Source organism: Mercenaria mercenaria, chromosome 12, assembly GCF_021730395.1.
Source record: "Mercenaria mercenaria strain notata chromosome 12, MADL_Memer_1, whole genome shotgun sequence".
Lineage (NCBI taxonomy): Eukaryota > Metazoa > Mollusca > Bivalvia > Venerida > Veneridae > Mercenaria > Mercenaria mercenaria.
The window spans coordinates 74,378,981-74,402,505 of record NC_069372.1 but is presented as its reverse complement, the minus strand read 5'-3'; the positions used below and the strand labels follow the sequence as shown (position 1 = coordinate 74,402,505).

At 36.3% G+C, this 23,525-nt stretch overlaps 1 protein-coding gene across 1 annotated transcript in view; it reads left to right on the top strand.

The window, feature by feature from the left end:
* The window catches only part of LOC123533999 (uncharacterized), a 31,780-nt gene extending 8,283 nt beyond the window's left edge, over positions 1 to 23,497 (top strand). Inside the window, exons 5-16 of the mRNA XM_053520338.1 lie at positions 871 to 1,045; positions 1,497 to 1,693; positions 2,522 to 2,710; positions 3,280 to 3,408; positions 3,657 to 3,730; positions 14,056 to 14,149; positions 17,013 to 17,074; positions 17,864 to 17,990; positions 18,908 to 19,041; positions 19,498 to 19,668; positions 20,246 to 20,368; positions 20,576 to 23,497. Of these exons, the coding sequence (XP_053376313.1) occupies positions 871 to 1,045; positions 1,497 to 1,693; positions 2,522 to 2,710; positions 3,280 to 3,408; positions 3,657 to 3,730; positions 14,056 to 14,149; positions 17,013 to 17,074; positions 17,864 to 17,990; positions 18,908 to 19,041; positions 19,498 to 19,668; positions 20,246 to 20,368; positions 20,576 to 20,755 (1,655 nt within the window). The 3' untranslated portion in view covers positions 20,756 to 23,497. The remainder of the gene's footprint in view (positions 1 to 870; positions 1,046 to 1,496; positions 1,694 to 2,521; positions 2,711 to 3,279; positions 3,409 to 3,656; positions 3,731 to 14,055; positions 14,150 to 17,012; positions 17,075 to 17,863; positions 17,991 to 18,907; positions 19,042 to 19,497; positions 19,669 to 20,245; positions 20,369 to 20,575) is intronic.
* The last annotated feature ends 28 nt before the right edge of the window (positions 23,498 to 23,525 follow it).

Genomic DNA, 23,525 nt, shown 5'->3' with positions numbered 1-23,525 from the left:
AAAAACCCTCAATACTGTATGATAGACATGGCCACAGAAATACATAGGCAAAGTCAAACGTGTAGACAACATTATACACAATGCAGACAAAACAGACACATTAAGGCACTGCCATTGTGCAGTTTCTAATAATTTGTTAATGGTGCACCAGACCTCAACCTTAATTCTCACGGTGTTCAAAAGTAATGGAACATGCAAATAAAGAACCATTTTTTCACTCTTTTACTCTTTTGTTATTTCCCGCCCCATGTGGTTCTGGGACGATCTATGTATGAAAAGAATTGGAACCGCTGCCTTACTCTTGCATGATCGTAAGAGGCGACTAATAGGGTCTTAACACTGTGATTCCAGCAGGTATGCAAATTTTGATTCCATGCCTCATGTTTTTATTTCGATGTAAATGAGATGTGAAACCAAAATTTGTAGTCCTGTTTGGCGCAATATAATCTATACTGTGTTGGTGCGCCGTAAAACCCAAATAAATAAATAAATTGTTATTTCTCAACATCAGAAATATATATTTTATGTAAAATGTGCTGTATAACTAGAACTGTGAACGAAATACCATTCAGTTTATCAGGGTTTTTAAGTTGTTTAACTTTAAGAGAAGTGTTGTTTTTTTACCTAGAAGATGCAGGTGCAATTTTTGACATGAAATGTGATTGAATTAACAAATTGTCCAAGACTTCAATTTGATAATACAGATAAACCTGTGTATTTGCTTAACAAGCTAGAGGATATGACTAAACATTTTTGACTGTTAAACATAATGTTCAGAATCACTCAGTACTTTTGAAAAACTTTTCTATTATGCTGACATACCCTGATTTGTAATTATCATAAATTTTTACTGAAATACATGTTTTACAGGTGAACTAAACAAGACAATTCTGACCCTGTTTGTCATTTATATTGGTGGTGCATTTTTTGCAATGGGTAGATCATGGTTGTATACATTGTCCGGACACAGAGTTGTGGCCAGACTCAGGAAAGACCTTTTTGGGTCAATTATCAAACAGGATATTGCCTTCTTTGACACAAACAGGTAAATTTTATAGGGCACAATAAATATTGTAAGGACAGTGTTCACTACAGTACTGTAGCTTTTTCTTTTAAGTGATTTTCCAATTAACTTATTATTATAATAAAAGCTTTATTCCAGTGTATACATGAACAGTACTATGAATTAATCTAAGGAATGTGTGTTTACAATCATGAAACCAGTGTTTTTACAAACTTTAAGGCATTTGGCAATCTCTTCAGCCAGGCGGATAAATTCATTGACTGAATCTCCTGCTTCTGCCTTTGTTTTGGAGCATTGCGTGTACCTCCATGTGGACAGTGGAAATTGTTTTGTTCTACCAAAGTGTGCAACAGTGCCCAGAATAATAATAATTTGGACATTCTGGGATTTTTGCCCAGGATTGAAATCTGTATATACATTGTTATGTTGTGACTGTAAAACCCAATTAAACATTTATTTTTCCTTTTCTCAGGACTGGTGAGTTATGCAACAGGCTTTCTTCTGATACCCAAGTTGTACAGAATGCTGTCACTGTGAATATTTCAATGTTGGCTCGTAACACGCTGCAGATAATTGGATCACTAATTTTGATGTTCACCTTGAATCCAGCTCTGACAGGTGTCCTGCTCTCTGTTGTACCTGTTGTGGCTATAGGAGCTGTTCAGTATGGTCAGTGTTGAATATGGCATTTACATGTCACAGGGTGAGAAAAATGTGCAGCCAGACCGGGACTCAATTCTTGGCCCTCGGAATACAGTCCCGATGCTCTACCGACTGAACTCCCTGTCCACCTACACATTTTCTCCCTGTTTTAATATTCACGTTCTATACCGTGGCATAAATAATGGTTATAACCATGTCATGTTTAGTAAAGTATGATATATAACTGTGTCTGTTTTGACTGCATAATATAGGCTGTTTGAATGATAGGCTACTGGCACATACTTTTTGTTAAATGAGATACAAAAGGTGGGATATTGGCATCTTTCCAATTACGATAGAGAGTAGCTGCATAATTAAATGGTTAGAAAAAACACTATTACTTACAATATTGCACATGAACTATACAGTCAGAGTCATAAAGGTAGATAACAAACAGAATGTATTCAGTAAATTTTTGTACTTGTCAAATATTTAAACCTATGTTGGACAAATATTTGAGATAAAAATTACCATCAGAAAAAAGGAAAAAGCAAGAAATGAATACATTTTATGTTCATAAATGTGATAATCATATTATAACCATAGACATTATAACCATTTATGGTGCAAGTAGTGGAGTTGTGCTCACGACCTATCATGAATCAGTAAAGAAATCAAGCAATATAAATAGCTTGAGCATAGCAGAAATTACTTTTGTAGTGTGCGGTGTTCTTAAAGTTTTTTTCCCTGTTAATATGTGGATTTTTGCAATGACATTTAAAGGTAATAAAATCAATTCATTGAAGATTGTGTTACATGTATATATGTTAGATCTCAGTATTTTGCTGGTTCCAGGCATGTTTATGAAGAAACAGTACCAAATGTTCCAGGATCGTTTAGGAGATGCCGGGACACAAGCAGAAGAAAGTCTATCCAGTATACGTACAGTCCGTACATTTTCTGCAGAGAAGAAGTCTTGTGGTTTATATGGAAAAGATATTGATAAAAGTTACGCTATTGGTGCCAAACTTGCTGCATTAGGTGGTATGTGATTTTATACTTCATTTGTAGATCACCTTTTCAAAAAATTTCAGATAGTGGTCGTATAGAAATCAGTTGTATTGGTGTCAGTATCTGCTTCATAAAAGATTTACTCATAAGAAACAATTTCAACAACTTCTGTATAAAATACTTTCAAACTCCAAGGAAGTCTTCAGCATCATACATTTGGCTCATGGCCAGGTTTCATAACTGTACCTTACATTTTATAAATTGATGCCCTTTTTTGACTTTGAAACTTAAGTGAAAAATTGGCCATCTGAGCTTGTGAAACAATTGTACCAAATGATCTCAAACTCTTAGCAGACATCAAGAAAAGACCTCACAGAGAAGGTTCCGTATAATTTTATATACAATTTAACAAAATTATGCCTCTTTTTTTAATTAAAAAGTTTAGTAAAGGTTTTGTATGTAAGTTACTGCAAGTGTTATATATAGAAGGATGTTGTTTTGTGTTGAAATGGTTGCTTGGGCTGACATTAAGACATCTCCTGTTTTGAATAAAAAATAAACGTTTACTAATGACCTGAATCATGAGATATTGTATGTTTCAGGTATATTTGAAGGTGGTATAGGAATTTTAGTATATGGTGCAATCACCCTCGTCTTGTGGTATGGCGGCAGACTTGTACATGAGCATGTTAATGACCCAAGCAAAGGAATCTCTCCTGGTATTTTTACAGGTACACATGAAAGGCAAATTTGTTCCTTATTTACAGCTCATTTCCTGGGTTAGTTACAGTTTCTGTTTGATTATTGGATGAATTTCTGTTTTTATTTAGTAATTATCAAAATATTTCAAAGTTTGAAGTTTATTAAAATGAGAAAAACTGTGGTTTAACTTATTCTTTCGAAGCATTAACATCACACACTTTCATTTTGAAATGTATGAGGAAGAATTTTGTACCGAAATTAATAATTCTATTTTCAGCGTTTTTGTTGTATTCCTTACAAATTGCCTTGGCCTTTGCTATGATGTCCTCTCTATATGGCGACTTTATGAAGGTAGGATTTTTGTTGCTTTTGCAGTCTGCCACTGTTTCTTCATTATCAAAGCAAATCACTGTGATCTTGTTTCAAGCTTCATATTTTTTTAGCACTCATGATCATTCATTTGTAGTCTGAGATACCTATGTAAATATCAGCCAAAATTGAACTCCAAGCTCAAATGCTATCACTCCAGCATCTGATTGGTTCATCTGAATCTAAGAAGGTTGGTGTTGAGTCACTAAATTGGAACCTGGATTATTCTATTTTCATCTTTTATTGATAGAAATATCAACAACTTGTTTACATTTATTTCTAGTAGGATGTAAATTTTCTTAGTAATGATGTTGCTAATGTACCGGTAAGAATAGGTTAGGATAGTTAACAAACAATGCTTATATAAACGTGTACAATTCTGTCTTTCTTTTCATATATATTAACCAAATATCCTATTAGTAATAAAATTTTTTTTACGTGTTTGTAAAATGATAGTTTAATAGCATTAGAATATACTACTGTTCCATGTTGTTTAATCCAGAGCTAGGTTCTATTTTATGAAAACGACGTCCCTGCATATCCCTTGAATAAAGGAGATTTAAAAAATATTAAATAATTATAAATGTACGTACATTAAAAATTTACTAATCATGTTCTGTTATAAAAATACAATAAATGAAACAAAACACATTGAATTAAGATACATATACATTTGTTATATTCAAATTTTATCTGTGATGATTAATAATCAGTTATCCTAAAATTAAATTTAGGAAACGAGAATATCATCATGATTTTCAGTTTCAACGTCCACCAAGTCACCTTTATTTACACTGAATTTACCTTGTATGTATATTTGACTTCATTGTTGTACCCCCCGACAACAAAGTTGTAAGGGGGGTGGGTATACTGGTTTCAGGTTGTCTGTCCGTCTGTCTGTCTGTCCGTAGACGCAATCTTGTGCGCACTATCTCTCCTTATCCCCTTGACAGAATTTAATGAAACTTCACACAAGTGATCAGTACCAACAGTAGTTGTGCATGGGGCATGTTAGGTTCTTTTAGAAAAAAATTTTGCAGAGTTATGGGACTTTGATTTTTTGTTACTATACTATATACATAGACACAATCTTGTGCGCACCATCTCTCCTCATTCCCAGGACACAATTTAATGAAACTTCACACAAGTGATCAGCACCAACAGTAGTTGTGCATGGGGCATGTTAGGTTCTTTCAGAAAAAACATTTGCAGAGTTATGGGACTTTGTGTTTTTGTTACTATACTATAGACATAGACACAATCTTGTGCGCACCATCTCTCCTCATCCCCTTGACACAATTTAATGAAACTTCACACAAGTGATCAGTAACAACAGTAGTTGTGCATGGGGCATGTTAGGTTCTTTCAGGAAAAAAATTGCAGAGTTATGGGACTTTGTTTTTTGTTACATACTATGACATACAGACACAATCTTTGTGCGTCCATATCTCCAACCCTTGACACAATTTAATGAAACTTCACACAACTGATCAGTAACAACAGTAGTTGTGCATGGGGCATGTTAGGTTCTTTCACGACAAAAATTGCAGAGTTATGGGACTTTGTTTCTTGTTAACTATACTATGTACATACAGTCATAATATGCATCTTGTGCGTGCCTAATCTACCAACCTTGCACACAATTTATGAAAGCTCACACAAGTGATCAGTACCTAACCGTGTGCATGGGGCATGTTACATTCTTTTAGATAAATATTCTGCATAGTTATGGGACTTTGTTTTTTGTTACTATACTGTATACATACAGTCTATATACATACAGTCCACATAATTATGCAGTCTTGTGTGTGTGTCAAATTGCAATGTACTGTGTCAGTGCATGCGGGGGGTACATTCATCACCTTTAGTGATAGCTCTAGTTTAATTTAGTTAAATCATGTTAGAAACATTAAACTAACATGAAAAGAGTGTGTATGTTCAGTTTAACGTCTTTTTCAACAATTTTTCAGTCATATAAACGACGGTGTCTACTTGTAGCAGTGAGCACAATGCCCAACTCACTGGAATATCACGTCGTAAACATGTGGCATGATACCCAACCCAGTCACATTATACTGACACCGGGCTGACAAGTCCTAGCACTATCCTCTTAATGCTGAGCGTCAAGCGAGGAAGCTACTAGTACCATTTTTAACGTCTTTGATATGACGCGGCCGGGGATCGAACCCACGACCTCCCGCACTCGAAACGGACGCTCTACCACTAGCCTACCGAGGCGGTAAACATGAAATGACGAACAGTTGTTGGTATTAAGATTTTTTGTTGCTGCTTGAGAAAGGAAATAATCATTTAAATTCCACTCGTGTTATACTTATGGTCACACCTATTTAATCATTCGCTTGATATGCCGTGTTTGAAATATTTGTTTGAAATCAGATTTGCAGTGTATTTACCACCACAGACATTTGCATACGGAAAAACTTGAAATGACTCACATCAGTCTACTTTTCCCCCACATGAACTCCATGGAAAGTGTTTTGGTAATAAAGTTAATCTTAGAATAACAGGTGGGCAATTAAAGAGCAGTTAAGGGTTATTGCACTTTGTTCAACTTTATCTGCATTTTTATCATTTTCCTAAAGTTTTAAAAACAAAAACACACTTTAAAAAATACTTATACCATAGAAACCCCTTCCTTGTGGTCAGAATTCGTTCATGTGTGGATGTATCCTGTTGGCTTACAGTAGGTCAGTGGCGCTACCCAGATGCTCACCAGTACCTGAATAAATAAATTTAATGAAACTTCACACAAGTGGTCAGTACCAACAGTAGTTGTGCATGGGGCATGTTAGGTTCTTTTAGAAAAAAAATTTGTAGAGTTATGGGACTTTGTTTTTTTGTTACTATACTATATACATAGACACAATCTTGTGCGCACCATCTCTCCTCATTCCCTGGACACAATTTAATGAAACTTCACACAAGTGATCAGTACCAACAGTAGTTGTGCATGGGGCATGTTAGGTTCTTTCAGAAAAAAATTTTGCAGAGTTAGACTTTGTTTTTTTGTTACTATAATATATCATAGACACATCTTGTGCGCACCATCTCTCATCATCCTTGACACAATTAATGAAACTTCACACAAGTGATCATAACAACAGTAGTTGTGCAGGCATTAGTTCTTTCAAAAAAACATTGCAAGTTATGGACTTTGTTTTTTTGTTACTAACTATAGACATAAACACAATCTTATGCCACCATCTCTCCTCATCCCCTTGACACAATTTAATGAAACTTCACACAAGTGATCAGTAACAACAGTAGTTGTGCATGGGGCATGTTAGGTTCTTTCAGCGACAAAAATTGCAGAGTTATGGGACTTTGTTTCTTGTTAACATACTATGTACATACAGTCTTCATATGCAATCTTGTGCGTGCCTAATCTACCAAACCCTTGCACACAATTTAATGAAACTTCACACAAGTGATCAGTACCAACCCTAGTTGTGCATGGGGCATGTTACATTCTTTTAGATAGATATTCTGCATAGTTATGGGACTTTGTTTTTTGTTACTATACTGTATACATACAGTCTATATACATACAGTCCACATAATTATGCAGTCTTGTGTGTGTCAAATTGCAATGTACTGTGTCAGTGCATGCGGGGGGTACATTCATCACCTTTAGTGATAGCTCTAGTTTAATTTAGTTAAATCATGTTAGAAACATTAAACTAACATGAAAAGAGTGTGTATGTTCAGTTTAACGTCTTTTTCAACAATTTTTCAGTCATATAAACGACGGTGTCTACTTGTAGCAGTGAGCACAATGCCCAACTCACTGGAATATCACGTCGTAAACATGTGGCATGATACCCAACCCAGTCACATTATACTGACACCGGGCTGACAAGTCCTAGCACTATCCTCTTAATGCTGAGCGTCAAGCGAGGAAGCTACTAGTACCATTTTTAACGTCTTTGATATGACGCGGCCGGGGATCGAACCCACGACCTCCCGCACTCGAAGCGGACGCTCTACCACTAGCCTACCGAGGCGGTAAACATGAAATGACGAACAGTTGTTGGTATTAAGATTTTTTGTTGCTGCTTGAGAAAGGAAATAATCATTTAAATGCCACTCGTGTTATACTTATGGTCATACCTATTTAATCATTCGCTTGATATGCCGTGTTTGAAGTATTTGTTTGAAATCAGATTTGCAGAGTATTTACCACCACAGACATTTGCATACGGAAAAAGCTTGAAATGACTCACATCAGTCTACTTTTCCCCCACATGAACTCCATGGAAAGTGTTTTGGTAATAAAGTTAATCTTAGAATAACAGGTGGGCAATTAAAGAGCAGTTAAGGGTTATTGCACTTTGTTCAACTTTATCTGCATTTTTATCATTTTCCTGAAGTTTTAAAAACAAAAACACACTTTAAAAAATACTTATACCATAGAAACCCCTTCCTTGTGGTCAGAATTCGTTCATGTGTGGATGTATCCTGTTGGCTTACAGTAAGTCAGTGGCGCTACCCAGATGCTCACCAGTACCTGAATAAATGCAGGCAGGGCACCCGTGGTCTTCCGCCAGCATAAATAGCTGGATATATCCATATGACCTATAGCTGATTTAGTGTGACTTTAAAACTAACAATTTCGTCCTTTTACCATTTCTACGATTCACTGAGTACCTCAATATTATGTATGATCGCGCTTAGAAAAAGTATTGGTAGACCAGAATATTCACTTCACTCAAAGTTTAATAAAACCGAAATACATTTTTAACACCACACAGTTCATGTTTCTTATACAATGTCGAGCTCTGTTTATTGATCATTTTCTCATAAGATATCATAACTAGATGATTTACAATCGGATATAAATTAATTAAGCCACGAAATATACAATTAGATGACCCTAAAATAAACAAGAGGGTCATAGTGAACCTGGATCGCTCACCTGAGTAACATGAGCTACATGTTTGAAATGTCAAACTGATGCTAAAATATTAAGAAAGTAGGTAAGCAGGTCACATTTATGGTCGATGAAAGTCAGTTTTAAGATCGCAAAACTGTATATGTCATCCAAATTTCAAGGCTGTATCTTAGAAAAAAAAAGTAGGTCAGTAGGTCAAGGTCACTGTCAACTGACCGACACCTAATTACTTGGGGTAATCAGGTAATTATAATCAAACAGTCCAGGAAATATGATCAGAAATTTTTTTCCTATATCAAGTGATCTCCGGGGCAGGGCCTCTTTTCACCCCATGGGCATAATTTGAACATTCTTGTTAGAGAACCACTAGGCAATGCTACATACCAAGTATGAAAGGCTTAGGCCTTAAAATTTCAGACAAGAAGATTTTTAAAGTTATTTCCTATACAAGACTATGTAAAACATGGGACCCCCGGTTCGGGGCCTCTCTTCACCCCAGGGGCATAAGTTGAACAGTCTTGATAGAGGATCGCTAGATGATGTTACATACCAAATATCAAAGCCCTAGGCCCTGTGATTTTTGACAAGAAGATTTTCAAAAAATTTCCCTATGTAATAAAATCTGTAAAACGATTAGTTGGAAGCAAAGAATGCAACCAAGAAGAATAATAACAGACTCGGTTTGATTGAGTCTGTTCATGAGAGGTAATGGAATTGTGCAACACCTCTCACGCCATCTAGCACCGGCTTAAACGGAACTCTATTTCACATATGTTGAATGGACTCTATGATCCCAAAGGACCAGAAAATATAACGACACTGAATCCAAGTATGGGGACAATTTTTACAGCCGCCACACGGCACTTAAAGATTGCTGTTGTGATAGTTAATAAAATCTGTAAAAAGATCCTTTGGAAGCAAAGAATGCATCCAAGAAGAATAATAGCAGACTCCGTTTGATTGAGTCTTTTCATGAGAAGTAATGGAATTGTGCAACACCTCTCATGCCGCCTGCACCGGCGTAAGCGGAACTCTATTACACATAATTATGGTGAATGGACTCCATGATCCCAAAGGACTTTAACTTAGTTATGAGACATTTAATCGCATTCGCAAAACTGCATAAAATAGAAAAAGAAGAAAATCAGACGTGGCCATTATTGTATTCAATAAAGACGGAAATGTTTACTGTAACTCAATATATGCAAGTTCATTTAAAACATGTAACAGAAATCGATCTGTGGTATTTTAGAAGTGGTTTTGTTGTACTTCACCTGAAAGGGTACTGACAATATTTGTTTTCTCTTGGCACACAGCTTTGTTTACATGCTGTTTTTCATTGCAAATCCTTAGTTATTGAAAAGCCTGCCTTCAGTGTTGTAATTTTTTCTTGTCCTTTTGGATAATTGAGTTCGTTCAGTTTTACTGTAATAGAATTCCGTTTAAACAGGTGCTAGAGGGCGGGAGGGGTATTGCACATTTCATCAAATCTCAAAAACTGGTTCAGTCAAATCGAGTCTGCCTTTATTTTGTTTTATTGCATTGAATACAAAGCAATGAGTGTTCTGACCTGATAAGAACACATCTTTTGCCATAATTGCTATCATTGGTAAACATTTCTAATATCAGAAAACTGTAAATTTCTAACCCAAAATCGTCAAAAACCTGCCATTAGGCCCTAACTCGTAAGGTTTTGATACGTTTTCTGAAAGTAACGATTGGACACGGTGATATGCAATGTGTAATTGAATTCCAGAGAAGTGTGAAAGCGTTTTTGTAGAACGCGCACTGCATGACAGAAAGTTTGTTGAAAGATTCACAGATGCACCAAGATAAAACCCTTGAATGTTTTGAACTGTTATCATTTTCTCACCATCAATCATTTTTGTCTTGTTATATTCATCCAGAAGCTAGATTTAGCTAATCAAAAACATTTGTTTCTTGACGTTTAGCCAATTAAATCATAGTGCACTGAATACATCTCACAGACTTAAAACCACATTAATTTCATGCAAGTGGAATCAATTCTAAGGTCTTCAAATTATTATTGAACAATGAAATTAGATATAAAGATGAAACGTAATCTTATTTTAGGAGAAGAAGTAATCGATTTCTAGTAGAATTATCTCAAAATGTATTCTTTTAATGATAATAGCTCTCTAATTTAAAGATTTATTTATGTTGTTTCATTTAAATGATACAATTATTTTTTTTTATTTCTTTCCATATTTTAGTTTCACAAGATGCATAGCACTGAATGCCGTCATTTATATGACTGAAGAATTGTTGAAAAAGACGTTAAACACGAACACACACACATAGCACTGAATGATACATTTGGATTCTGTTGTTTGCATTGTAAATTCCATCTTCATACTAACAATCAGATTTACAGATATATATATTATAAAATCTACAGAATGATTGTTTAGAAACCAGTGAGTAGCAGACTCGGTTTGATCGAGTCATTAAAATTTACAACAGCTGTCACAATCCATAGCAGGGCTTTCGTCTTTATCATCCATATATTGGCCTTTCTCAAGTGTATGCAAAGAGATATGCTTGGCTTCTTTTAGAGACAGCAAGAGCGGAAAATAGAAAATTCTTTTGAGGCACTTGATAGATCATCACTGAACTTGTGCTGAATCATCCTTGGATGGTCTTCTCAGATTTGTCCAAAGGTTCCACTTGATCCCTTAATGTGGGCATCAGAGCTTAGAAACGAAACTCATTTAAACAACCTCTCATGAATCATCCCTTGATGGATTATTCACAAACTTCGTCTGTAGCATCTTAGGATGTTCTTTTCTTAGTTTTGATCAGTTGGTTCCACATGTCCCCTTTTAAAGGTCACCATAGCTTAAAACAGAAAATCGTTTAATCAACTTCTTAATCCCCTTGATAGATTGTAACTAAACTTGGTTTGTAGCATACTTGGATGGTCCTCTTTCAGTTAAGTTGAAATGGTTCTGCTTTACCAACTTAAATGCTACTAGAGCTAGAAATAGAAAATCTTTCAACAGCTGCATGATGGGTCTTCCCCAAACATGTTTTGTGATTCCCTTAGTGGATCCCTTCGTAAATGTATTCATTCTTGTATGAACTACTCTAACGTTTGTTCCATGAGACCTCTAGAAAAAAGAAAATGACCCTTCGTAAATGTATTCATTCTTGTATGAACTACTCTAAGGTCTGTTCAATGAGACCTCTAGATAAAAGAAAATGACTTTATTTCATGGATTAATTTTCTCTAAAATGATAAATGTTGTATATGTTTGGCCAGTTTATTTTTACAGTGTGTTTTACATTCAGTTTGACCTGATTCTGAACTGAAACTCACATGTCTAAAGGGGCCTCCGCGGCCGAGTGGTTAAGGTCGCTGACTTCGAATCACTTGCCCCTTATCGTTGTGGGTTTGAGCCTCACCAGGGACGTTGAATTTTTCATGTGAGGAAACCATCCAGCTGGCGTACGGAAGGTCGGTGCTTCTACCCAGGAGCCCGCTCGTGATGAAATAATGCACGGAGGGGCACGTGGGGTCTTCCTCCACCATCAAAGCTAGAAAGTCGCCATATGACCTAAATTGTGTCGGTGCGACTTTAAACCCAAACAAACAAACACATGTCTAAAACTGTTGTGTAATCATGCACGGAAGGTCAGACAGACGTCAAACCTGGAGTGAAGTTTTAGAGTTTAGTTTATTAAAAATGGAGAGTTACATTTCAGAGAGGTTTACTCGGTCTGTTACTCTTTAAAAAAATGGAAATCTGTTAAAAATATTGTTATATTCTATGCTACCAGAAGATCTTTTTATATATCTATAGATGTCTATTCAGAAAGTTTAATTGCCCTATTTGAGTTGTCATTATCTTACATTCTGGTAAAAATAACAGCCCGCTTAGCTCAATAGGGAGGGCACTGATATTGTGTTGAAGATAGGTTTTGCAAGAATTGTATCTGAAGCGTTTTAAGGTCAGCCCACAAACTGCAATACAACTTTTATTCCCACCAGAGTATTGCAGTTTGGCTTTCAGCGTTTACCACCAACATGTGTTGTGTTGAAGTAATCATTATCAGGTTTTACCATTATATAAAGATACATATAGAAACACTTCAAAGAAGTGCATCGTATGTTTTATGCAGTTATTGGCACATAATGCCTATCAGAAAGCTGCTTGTTATTTCAAGTTTTTTTTAGTTATCGTGTTAATGAACATTTAGTGGTTTCCTGTCAAACTCAAACTCAACATGAATGGATATTTATATTTCAGATATTTGTAACCCAGTCTAGAAGTAAATGATATGTAAACATTGAAACAAGTTGAGTGATATCTTGCATAAAGCATTAAGGTATTGATAACACAAGTGTAGGTCTGACATCAGCATCGGTTCTAACTGTGGTCAAAGCAAATTTTCATTCTTATATAGTGACGGAATATTATTTCTTTTATGGAGCCTCTGTGGATGAGTTGTTAAGGTCGCTGACTTCGAATGACTTGCCCCTCATCGATATGGGTTCTAAACATCTCGCTTGGAGTTTAGTGTTCTTCATCAGGCGTGGGTTTTTTCATGGTCGATCCTGATTTCAGGCTTTTGATTGCCAGAATTTCCTTATATACCCCACTGGAAAAAGATATTCAGGGATTTTCAGACTTCTCATTTTAAACTGAATCCCAGGCCTACTTCATATGAGGAAGCCGTCCAGCTGGCTTATGGATTGAAGTAGTTCTATTTAGGTGCATGCCCGTGATGAAATAAAATCCGGGGGCAGCTGTGGTCATCCAACACAATCAAAGCAGGAGAATTCGTTATATGAACTAAATTTCTGCCTGTGTGACTATAACCCATCCCCAAAAGAATTGTTTAGAAACATCGATTGAAAACATTTGTTTTCGAGAATCTCATTGGATTGGATAAAACACTAATATAAATAGATATACCAAGGAGGTATTTATATAATGTCAGAAAGACTATGTTATTTATTGTAACAGCCGCACACGATGTCTTTTACTAGAGCGAAGCTTCAAAAGTTTTGGTGGCCTGTCATAAGCAAGCTGGGTTATCAGATGTCGCAGTTAGAGGGAAAGTCTATAAAAAAGACAGCAATGGAGATATATGATAAATGATTGGCATAAATAGTTGATTTACAGGAGTTCATGTATGTCCTTACCTGAGATAATACTCTGTAAGGTTCCCTACGATTTTGTACTGTTATCTAAATGGAAAGAGCTGCCTTTACTAATTAACTTCAGATGCACCCTAAGCCCTCAGGTTTTCTGTTCTTGACCTATATGCAATTTATTTTTTCTTGTTCATTTTCTGTTAAAGCTTTTACCGGATCACAGCCTTTACCAACACAAAATGTATGTTAAAATGATCATAATACGCTTTGCAGGCTGTAGGAGCTTCTGTGAGAATTTTCGATCTTATGGACAGGAAGCCAAAAGTATCAAATGAAAATGGAAGGAGAATACCCGATCTCAATGGGCGTAAGTTAATTGTTATGAATGAACATTGTTCTAAGGAAAAAGGAAAGAGTGTTGTAGATCGCTGTACATTTAAATGACAGCTTACAGAAGAAACTTTAAAAAAAGATGTTGAAACAGCCCAAGTCCTTGGTTAAATCGTTTGTACCCCATGCACTTTTGTGTAATGGCAAGGAAGGTTTAAGTTTTCAAGAAGAAATAGTAGGCCATAGATAATTGACCTGATAAATATTTATGTAACTATGAGAGAAGGGAACAAGAGGTAGTTTTCAATAGGTTAGTGATGTGACTGTTGGCTTTATGTCTAGCTTATTGGGTGGTTACAATTTAGCTGTTAATTTAAACAACGTAGTTTTCAAACCTACACTTCTGTGCCCACAGCCCCATTTTTTGTATGGTTGACACTAAAATTTGCCCTTGTCTGTCCGTCCATCCGTACATCCGAATTTGTGACGTGCATATCTCAAAACATGTATTACATAGAATCACTTAGCCTTATAAGATTCTTATTTTGCATGTGAAGTTGTGCACCTTTGGTTTATTTTGGATCTCACTCAGTCTAATCAGGCCATTGATTTAGTCGAAAATATGCATAAAGGGCATAAAAGTTTGTATCGCACGTATCTCAAAAAGTATTTGACATAGAGTAAAAAAAGCATAAGAGGATTGTTTGTCGCATGTGAAGTTGTGCACCAAGTTTTCCGTTTGGGATTTTACTCTGTCGGACATGAATTTTGATCCTTGATGCACACAAAGTATGTAAAAGTTTGTGGTGCATATGTCAACAGTCGTGAAACAATATAAGAATATTGTTTAGTTTTTTCTTGGGATTTTACTCTGCAAGATCAGTGTTAAGGCCCTTGACTTAGTCAAAATTACCATGAAGTACATGAACGTTTTTTGTTCCGTATATTTATGTCTCCCCCAGGAGACATATTGTTTTTGCCCTGTCCGTCCGTCCGTCCGTCCGTCCGTCCGTCCGTACGTCACACTTCATTTCCGAGCAATAACTGGAGAACCATTTGACCTAGAACCTTCAAACTTCATAGGGTTGTAGGGCTGCTGGAGTAGACGACCCCTATTGTTTTTGGGGTCACTCCGTCAAAGGTCAAGGTCACAGGGTCCTGAACATTGAAAACCATTTCCGATCAATAACTAGAAAACCACTTGACCCAGAATGTTGAAACTTCATAGGATGATTGGCCATGAAGAGTAGATGACCCCTATTGATTTTGGGGTCACTCCGTCAAAGGTCAAGGTCACGGGGGCCTGAACATTGAAAACCATTTCCGATCAATAGCTAGAGAACCACTTGACCCGAATGTTGAACTTCATAGGATGATTGGTCATAAAGAGTAGATGACCCCTATTGATTTTGGGTCACTCCGTCAAAGGTCAAGGTCACAGGGGCCTGAACATGAAAACCATTTCCGATCAATAGCTAGAGAACCACTTGACCCAGAATGATGAAACTTAATAGGATGATTGGTCATAAAGTAGATGACCCCTATGATTTTGGAGTCACTCCATAAAGGTCAAGGTCACAGGGGCCTGACATGAAAACCATTTCCGGTCATAACTAGAGAACCACTTGACCCAGAATGTTGAAACTTAATAGGATGATTGGTCATGCAGAGTAGATGACCCCTAACGATTTTGGGGTCACTCTGTGAAAGGTCAAGGTCACAGGGGCCTGAACATGGAAAACCATTTCCGGTCAGTAACTTGAGAACCACTTGACCCAGAATGATGAAACTTCATAGGATGATTGGTCATGCAGAGTAGATGACCCCTAACGATTTTAGGGTCACTCTGTTAAAGGTCAAGGCCACAGGGGCCTGAACATGGAAAACCATTTCCAATCAATAACTTGAAAACCTCTCGACCCAGAATGTTGAAACTTCATAGGATGATTGTTCATGCAGAGTAAATGACCCCTATTGTTTTTGTGGTCACTCCGTTAAAGGTCAAGGTCACAGGGGCCTGAACATTGATAACCAGTTCGATCAATAACTTGAGAACCACTTGACCCAGAACGTTGAAACTTCATAGGATGATTGAACATGCAGAGTAGATGACCCCTATTGATTTTGGGGTCAGTCTATTAAAGGTCAAGGTCACAGTGGCCTGTTCATGTAAAATCATTTTTTGGAAATAACTTCAGAACCACTTGACCTACAATGTTGAAACTTAATAGGATGATTGGACATGCAGAGTAGATGACCCATTTTTATTTTGAGGTCACTTGATCAAAGGTCAAGGTCACAGGAGCCTGAACGGTGACTTGAGAACCACTAGGCCAAGAGTGTTGAAATTTAGCGGGATGACTGGACATGCCAAGTAGATAATCCCTATTGCAGCCAACCATCAGTGTCTCTTTGACTTTCGCTCCTGACCTCTATTGACTTCTTGCCTATAGGACTTTGCATTGGGGGAGACATGCGCTTTTTTACAAAAGCATTTTCTAGTTGAAATAGAGTTTGACATGGAATAACGAAACTTCATTGGAATGTATTTCAGCATGACTTGTGAAGTTGTGCACCAGGAATTCTGTTCGGGATTTTAACCCTATTACACAACCAACCGCAAACCGTCCTCCAAAATCAGTTTCCTTCAGTTGTTTTTATCTTATGTTTTATAGTATCCATACTCTCGGCTTCAGATGACTAGCACCCCTGACCCAAGGACATCTAAATGTTAACTTAGTCTAGCATTGTCAACATTTAACATATGACTGTACAGTGACAGTAAATCGTGTCACCTGTGTCTTTTGGGCACACACTAGTGCTCTATGGGCACACATCCAGTTTTAATGTGTTACAGTATTGTTAGAATAAATGAAGGAAACTGTTTTTGGTATTTGCAGGTATAGAATTTAAGTCAGTAGAATTCATCTATCCGTCCAGACCGGAAACGAAAGTTATAAAAGTAAGTAATTGACCGTTTTAAAACTTTTCAATAAAGGTTCATTGTTCTTCTGTTTTCACTAAGTGGCATAATTTCTTTTTATTGTTATTACATTGTTTTACTTTGTATGTGTATTCTTGTTTTACGCATACATATAAACACTTTAGAAAGGCAGGCTTTGGGTGAGGTTGGGTTCTTGGAATGTGGCTATTCCAAACAATTCTTTGTCCTTCTTTGCTCAGGTATTTGTGTGACCAGTAGTACTGGGAACAAAACTCCACTCCTCGAATACTCTCAAACATGCAGGGTAACTAGATTATCTATAACAAAGCAGCAAGTGTGTCAGTACTACAGATGTTATTATAAAGACCGAAAAAGCAGCATAAAAAACTAAAATGGAAACAGAAACAATAAAAAGAGATTATAGTAACATGACTGACGGTTGTAGTAGAATGGAGTAATTGACCCAGTTGTGTATAGGTTTGCAGGAGTTCGTGGTCTTATAGTATTTTCAGACGTTTATACGAATGATGCTAAATGTATCCACTTGAAAGTTATACACATAACGCGAAACGGAAGCCTTTGAGAACAACAGAATACCTATGGTTTTATATAGCAATGTTTAATTCTCAAGATCAGTGCAGCATCACAGGAACACCTGTTCCGAACTTTTTTTATGTATTGTGGGGTAATTCTTAGATTCAATATCTGCCCCACAAAACAAATTAGGCTGAAATAATTGTCAGACTGACATTGTAATACGTCAGGAATACAGGTCATACCGTTGTAAGATGCCATGATCTGTTTCAGGATTTAACACTAACAGTAGAACCAGGACAGATGGTGGCTCTGGTAGGCCCCTCTGGGGGAGGTAAATCGACACTCGTTAATCTTATAGAGCGGTTCTATGATCCAGATGTGGGATGTATATCATTAGGTATGGCGTATCTATTATATTTATCGTATGCTTTATACGTTTTAAGCAACATTCAGAAAAATACTGATTTCAATTCTGTTCATAGGTATATAATATTTACTGTACAATCTTGTTAACGTACTAGTCGTTGTGAATTGTTTGAGTTTAACAACATGTATACAGAGTTTGGCCAATCCAAGGAGTAACTTGACTTCACTCATTTTATCTCTATACCAGTTATGGCCCATCCTAGGTACAATTTGGTTTACGTCATTTCACCATGATGTAATTTTAGCCTTCTAAGGCATGATTCGGTTGATGTCATTTCATTACTAATGATCCATTATTTCGTCGTAATGTTAGTTATTGCTATCTGTGGAAATATTTAGTATGTTTATGTGTTTGGGGTTATATACCGTATTGCAGATATGTAACGGAGGGCAGTTTACCTGAACAGTGTTCATGGATTCTGTACCAGTACAAACCTGTTCTTCGCAAATATATGCCAACTTCCCCACATAAATCAGAGGTGGAGGACGAATGATTTCAGACAAAATATCTTATCAGATCGTCACAGAGAACATGCAACAATCGAACTCTCGACCCCGCGATCCCTAGATGGGCGCTGTCCCTACTGAGCTACGCGAGCGGGCGAACTATTTGGTTGAAATGACATGAAGTCAGTGATGGACCATCTTGGGAAGGAAAAGTAGATGAGAATATAAAAAAAGTATTTAACTACAACTAAAAACTCTTATCCCAACAGGGATGCGCAGATCTATCAGATTACGGAGTGTTGGGTTGTTGAGTTCTGTTCCAGGGCGATATGTACAGTCTCGGTTACAGTTTAAACTGAAATCACTCGTCCTCCAGCATTAACTTTGATTAAAGACTTGTAAGTCACTTTAAAGCAATTTTGCACGTTGTGTTTTTTGTAGGTGGTGTTGATCTACGTGAACTTGATCCAGAGTGGATTCGGCAGAAGATATCGATGGTGAGCCAGGAGCCGACTTTGTTTGCCTGCTCTATAAAAGAGAATATTGCTTACGGCAAGCAGGCATCTCTTGATGAGGTGAGCTTGTTGATTTCAACTCATTCAGATTTGAAGACTGAATACTGCATAAGCCGGTGCTAGGGGGCGTGGGCAGTGTTGCATTTTCAATTACTGCTCATGAACAGACTCAGTCAAACCGAGTCTGCAATTTTCACTGATTGCCTTGTTCTCGGTGCTTCCAATGGATCTACTTTTCAGATTTTTTTTAACAGTGTAACGCAGTAGCTCAGATGATAGAAAGTACAAATTTTAATAAAAGTATATCTTGTTCAAAAGTTCATGCTTATTAGTGAACTTACGACTTTGACATGTAATATCTAGATCACACGTGTACTACTGATTTTCTTTTCTTTCTTTGGTATTCGTGCGCTCATAAGTCTGTTTCATGTACAATATATACAAGTGTTTGAAAAGTGCTATATTTGATCTCTTACAATTAAGATTGCTATACTTAAGTTTTAACTAACTATGCAGGTGATGGCTGTGGCCAAGGAAGCGAATGCTCATGAGTTTATTACAACATTTGAAGATGGGTATGATACTCTGGTTGGTGAGCGCGGTATACGCCTTTCAGGAGGTCAGAAACAAAGAGTGGCAATTGCCAGAGCATTAATCATGGATCCAAAAATACTTCTACTTGATGAGGTATATAGAATATAATTGAAGAACAGTATAAAGTAATAAACTAGATAGTAGCGGTGTTTTAATTTTGACTTCCGATCAATTTTATGGAACTTGGGCCTCCGTTATCGAGTGGTTAAGGTCCATGCAATCAGTGTAACTCGTGCTTCAAATCACTTTTCTCTCACCAATGTGGAATCAATCCCCTTTTGGGGCGTAGAATGTGAGAAAGCCACCAAGCAGGCTTACGGAAGGTCGATGGTCCTACCTAGGTGCCCGCCCGCGACGAAATAATGTCCGGAGGGGCACCTGGTGTCTTCCTCCACCATCAGAAAGCAAGAAAATTCGCATATGACCTATAGTTGTGTCGGTGTGACGTTAAACCATACAAAAAATGTCCTGGAACTATTCTAGAATGTTAAAATATTTATTCCATGCTTATGACTTTAAGCTTGGTGAAGTATTTAGATTCAAAGTGTGCAACTCTTTTTGATTTACAGCTGATAACTAAATCCTCGTTAACAAAACTGAAGATATTAATTATATGTGTAAAACGATAGACAATATAAGACAAAGAGAGACAAATATTTATAAATTGCAGGCGACCAGTGCACTAGACGCAGAGTCTGAGCATCTAGTACAAGAAGCTATAGATAGGGCAATGAAGGGTCGAACAGTTGTTATTATAGCTCACAGACTGTCTACAGTTAGAAATGCTTCTAAAGTATGTATGCTGTTGAAATATCAATAAATTTTGTTTTGGATTATACTATTCATGGTATGGTATTGAATAATTTTTAATTTAGTTGAGCTTAAATTGTCATGACATGCAACTCGTTCAATTTTAAATATCTGTAAAGCTTTGACAACATTGTAGTATTTAATGAGATATCTGATCTATAATCCTTTGAAAACGAGTTTTACATTTCAGGTTGTTGTCATAGACAAAGGTGAAATAGCAGAACAGGGTACACATGAGGAATTGTTAGAGAGAAACGGTGTGTATAAACGCCTAGTGTTACGGCAGCTGACTGCAGGGGCTGTCATAGATCCAATCACAGACAAGCTGGTGAATGTAGGAACAAATGACAATGATGACCTACTAGATTAGTGCCATGATTTTGGAAATATTCAAGTGTTTTATCATATCTCCAATTGTGAGCCAGGTTGTTCATCACTGACTGTCCACTGGACTTCTGTTGTGTTTTAAGCACGTTTTTTTGCTTGATTTCAGCTAACGGGTGGAACGGACGTTCAGTATGCTGAACTGAATGAACTTTCATGATAGGCACATATCCTATTGCCGAAAAGCTTGTGTCGTACTGTTGTGGAATTTTTGTATTAATGGCATTTTTTAATATATGGGATACACTACGGAAATGTGATTTTGGACTTTCAAGTCAAAATGTGCATATTTATACTCGCAAGGGCTTTAAAAAATCATATATCGCAATTATTTCATTCTTTAAGCTTGTGCTCAAATACTTAAATATTTGATATTCACTGATTATTTTTTATGTAATCAAGACGATGGATTCTTTTTGGCAGACTTGAACGCAACGTTCTTCACCTATGCTCGTGTAACTCGTGCTGTACACGTCTTACAAATTTCACAGCGAGCATTTTCAAAAATTAAATGTAATTAAATTTTAAAGCTAATTACAACCATGAACGACCTCTTCTTTTCAAAATTTCCAAATTTTTCTTACATTATAGTTCTACTGATTGCATTGATTTTAATTCTTAACGAACGGTGGCTGTAAAGCGACAGTATCAAACACCACCCAGTTAAGGGTAAATGCCACAGTTGCCTATATGTATATAGGGCAAAAAAATGCTACTTGCAGAATTTCTTTAAACTTTGTGTACTGACTGAGAATCAGGTTTATTACGGAAATATGTATCAAAATCATAGGTACCCAGACTTGATCTTGAATTATCTGCCCTTGAAAGTAGATTTTTTTCAGTATTTTCCGACTTTCAAGGGCAGATAATTCATGACCAAGGCCGAGTTCCTATGGTTTGTTTTATTTCATATTTCTGTCTTTGATTTGATTCTCTGTCAGTAAAAAAGAATTAAAGAAGAAATTCTTTCTGTATGAAAATTTTTGCCCCATGTCAGTTAAAGACTGTTGCAAATGTTCTTAACTGTGAACATGACAAAATGATACCACAAAGTCCTGGTCTTTCTCATGGACCAAATTTCTTTAAACCTTGTATACTGACTGCAACTGAAGTCTGAAACAAAAATAAAAATTAAAAGGCACAGTTCTCTTTCCATGATGTTGAATTATCTGCCCTTGAAAATTGGATCTTTTAGTATTTTCAGATTTTCAAGGGCAGATAATTCAAGATCAAGCCTTGGTACCTATGATTTTAATACATGTTGCGTGTAGTTTAAAAAGGCCCAAGAACAAATGCGTATTCGTACAATGATTCTGTATTGCATGTTGTGATTCTGTAATTTGCAACGGTTACTTACTTCGAACAAAGTAACTTTAATTAGTATCATTTTATGTTTATGAAAAGGAAGTAAAATCAATGTAATTGTCTGTTCAGATCTTAAGTTTCAAGAACTTGATTACAATAAACTGCAAAAGATTTAAATTGATTTACTAGTCTATTTGACAGTTGTGTCGTTATACGTAAGCTGATATCTCAGTACCCACTAATGGGATGGGATTGAAACTTCACACTTTTATCCACTGTCATGAACTGATATGAAGTACACAGGTCCCATAACCCTGTTTGCAATTTAACAAAATTATGCTCCTTCGATTTTTATATTCATTCAATTAACAAGGCTGTTGAACAGTCGAGCGTTGCTGTCCTTCGACAGCTCATTTTATATTTCTACATCTAACAGTTTGTATTGTGATGAATATATGTTATTATTCTATATCTATTTTATCTATCCAATCGTGAACGTTCATTTGCAACACGTGGCCGTACAATATATTACCTTATTGGACGCAACTGCGTACAAAAAACCTGTATTTTTTCTGTATTTGGACGGATCAAAAAGTCCCATGTTAAACGATAAAGCCCGAAACGCGTGAAAATGTTCCGAATGTAAATCGGGTGAAGTAGGCGCCTTGTGTGCAGAGTTAGATTATGCGTATTGAAATGAGGAAGGCAGAAATACAATATTCAGTGAATCATTTTTAATTTAAACTAAAATAAAATAGATCTAGAATAAAAAGGTTATTTAACATTGAACTGTACAATACGGGATATATTTGGACTCATACCCAGCTGGGAAAAGCATATTGGACTCACCTAGCGGCTCGTCCAATATGTTTTTTTCAGCTGGATTCTCGTCCAAATATATCTCCGTATTGTACAGAGCAATGTTAAATAAACTAATAATAATGAAATAAGTATTTTAGATGTTCCGCTTGTCGTTTAAAAGTCGTTAATTGTATAACCAGCATTGCCATTTGATTATGTAGTACTGACACATTTGAATGTACTTTTTTATAATTCTGGTGATAATCTCAGGGTTCACTTATCTATGTTTTGTGATATTTTTAAATTATATATTTATAATTGTATAATGTAATTTTTAATATCCAGCAATGTTTGTAGATAAGCAAAGTGTTTGTACAATTCAGACTACACGGAATAATTGTCATCTAAATAGAAACTTAATCAAGACATTTTACAGTAATGCTGTCGTTTACAAATAGCAATTTATACAGACAATCGGTCACAGTTCATGCCAGTTTGCATCTTGCAAATTCTCTTATATAAACACATTTTACACATTCTATTTTTATACTGCATTGTATGCATCAGTTCTCTTTTAATTGTGTTTGAATCCAGAGATTAAACGTTTATGATCGTGTTTACATATTTGTGTTCTTTTACATTATATACTG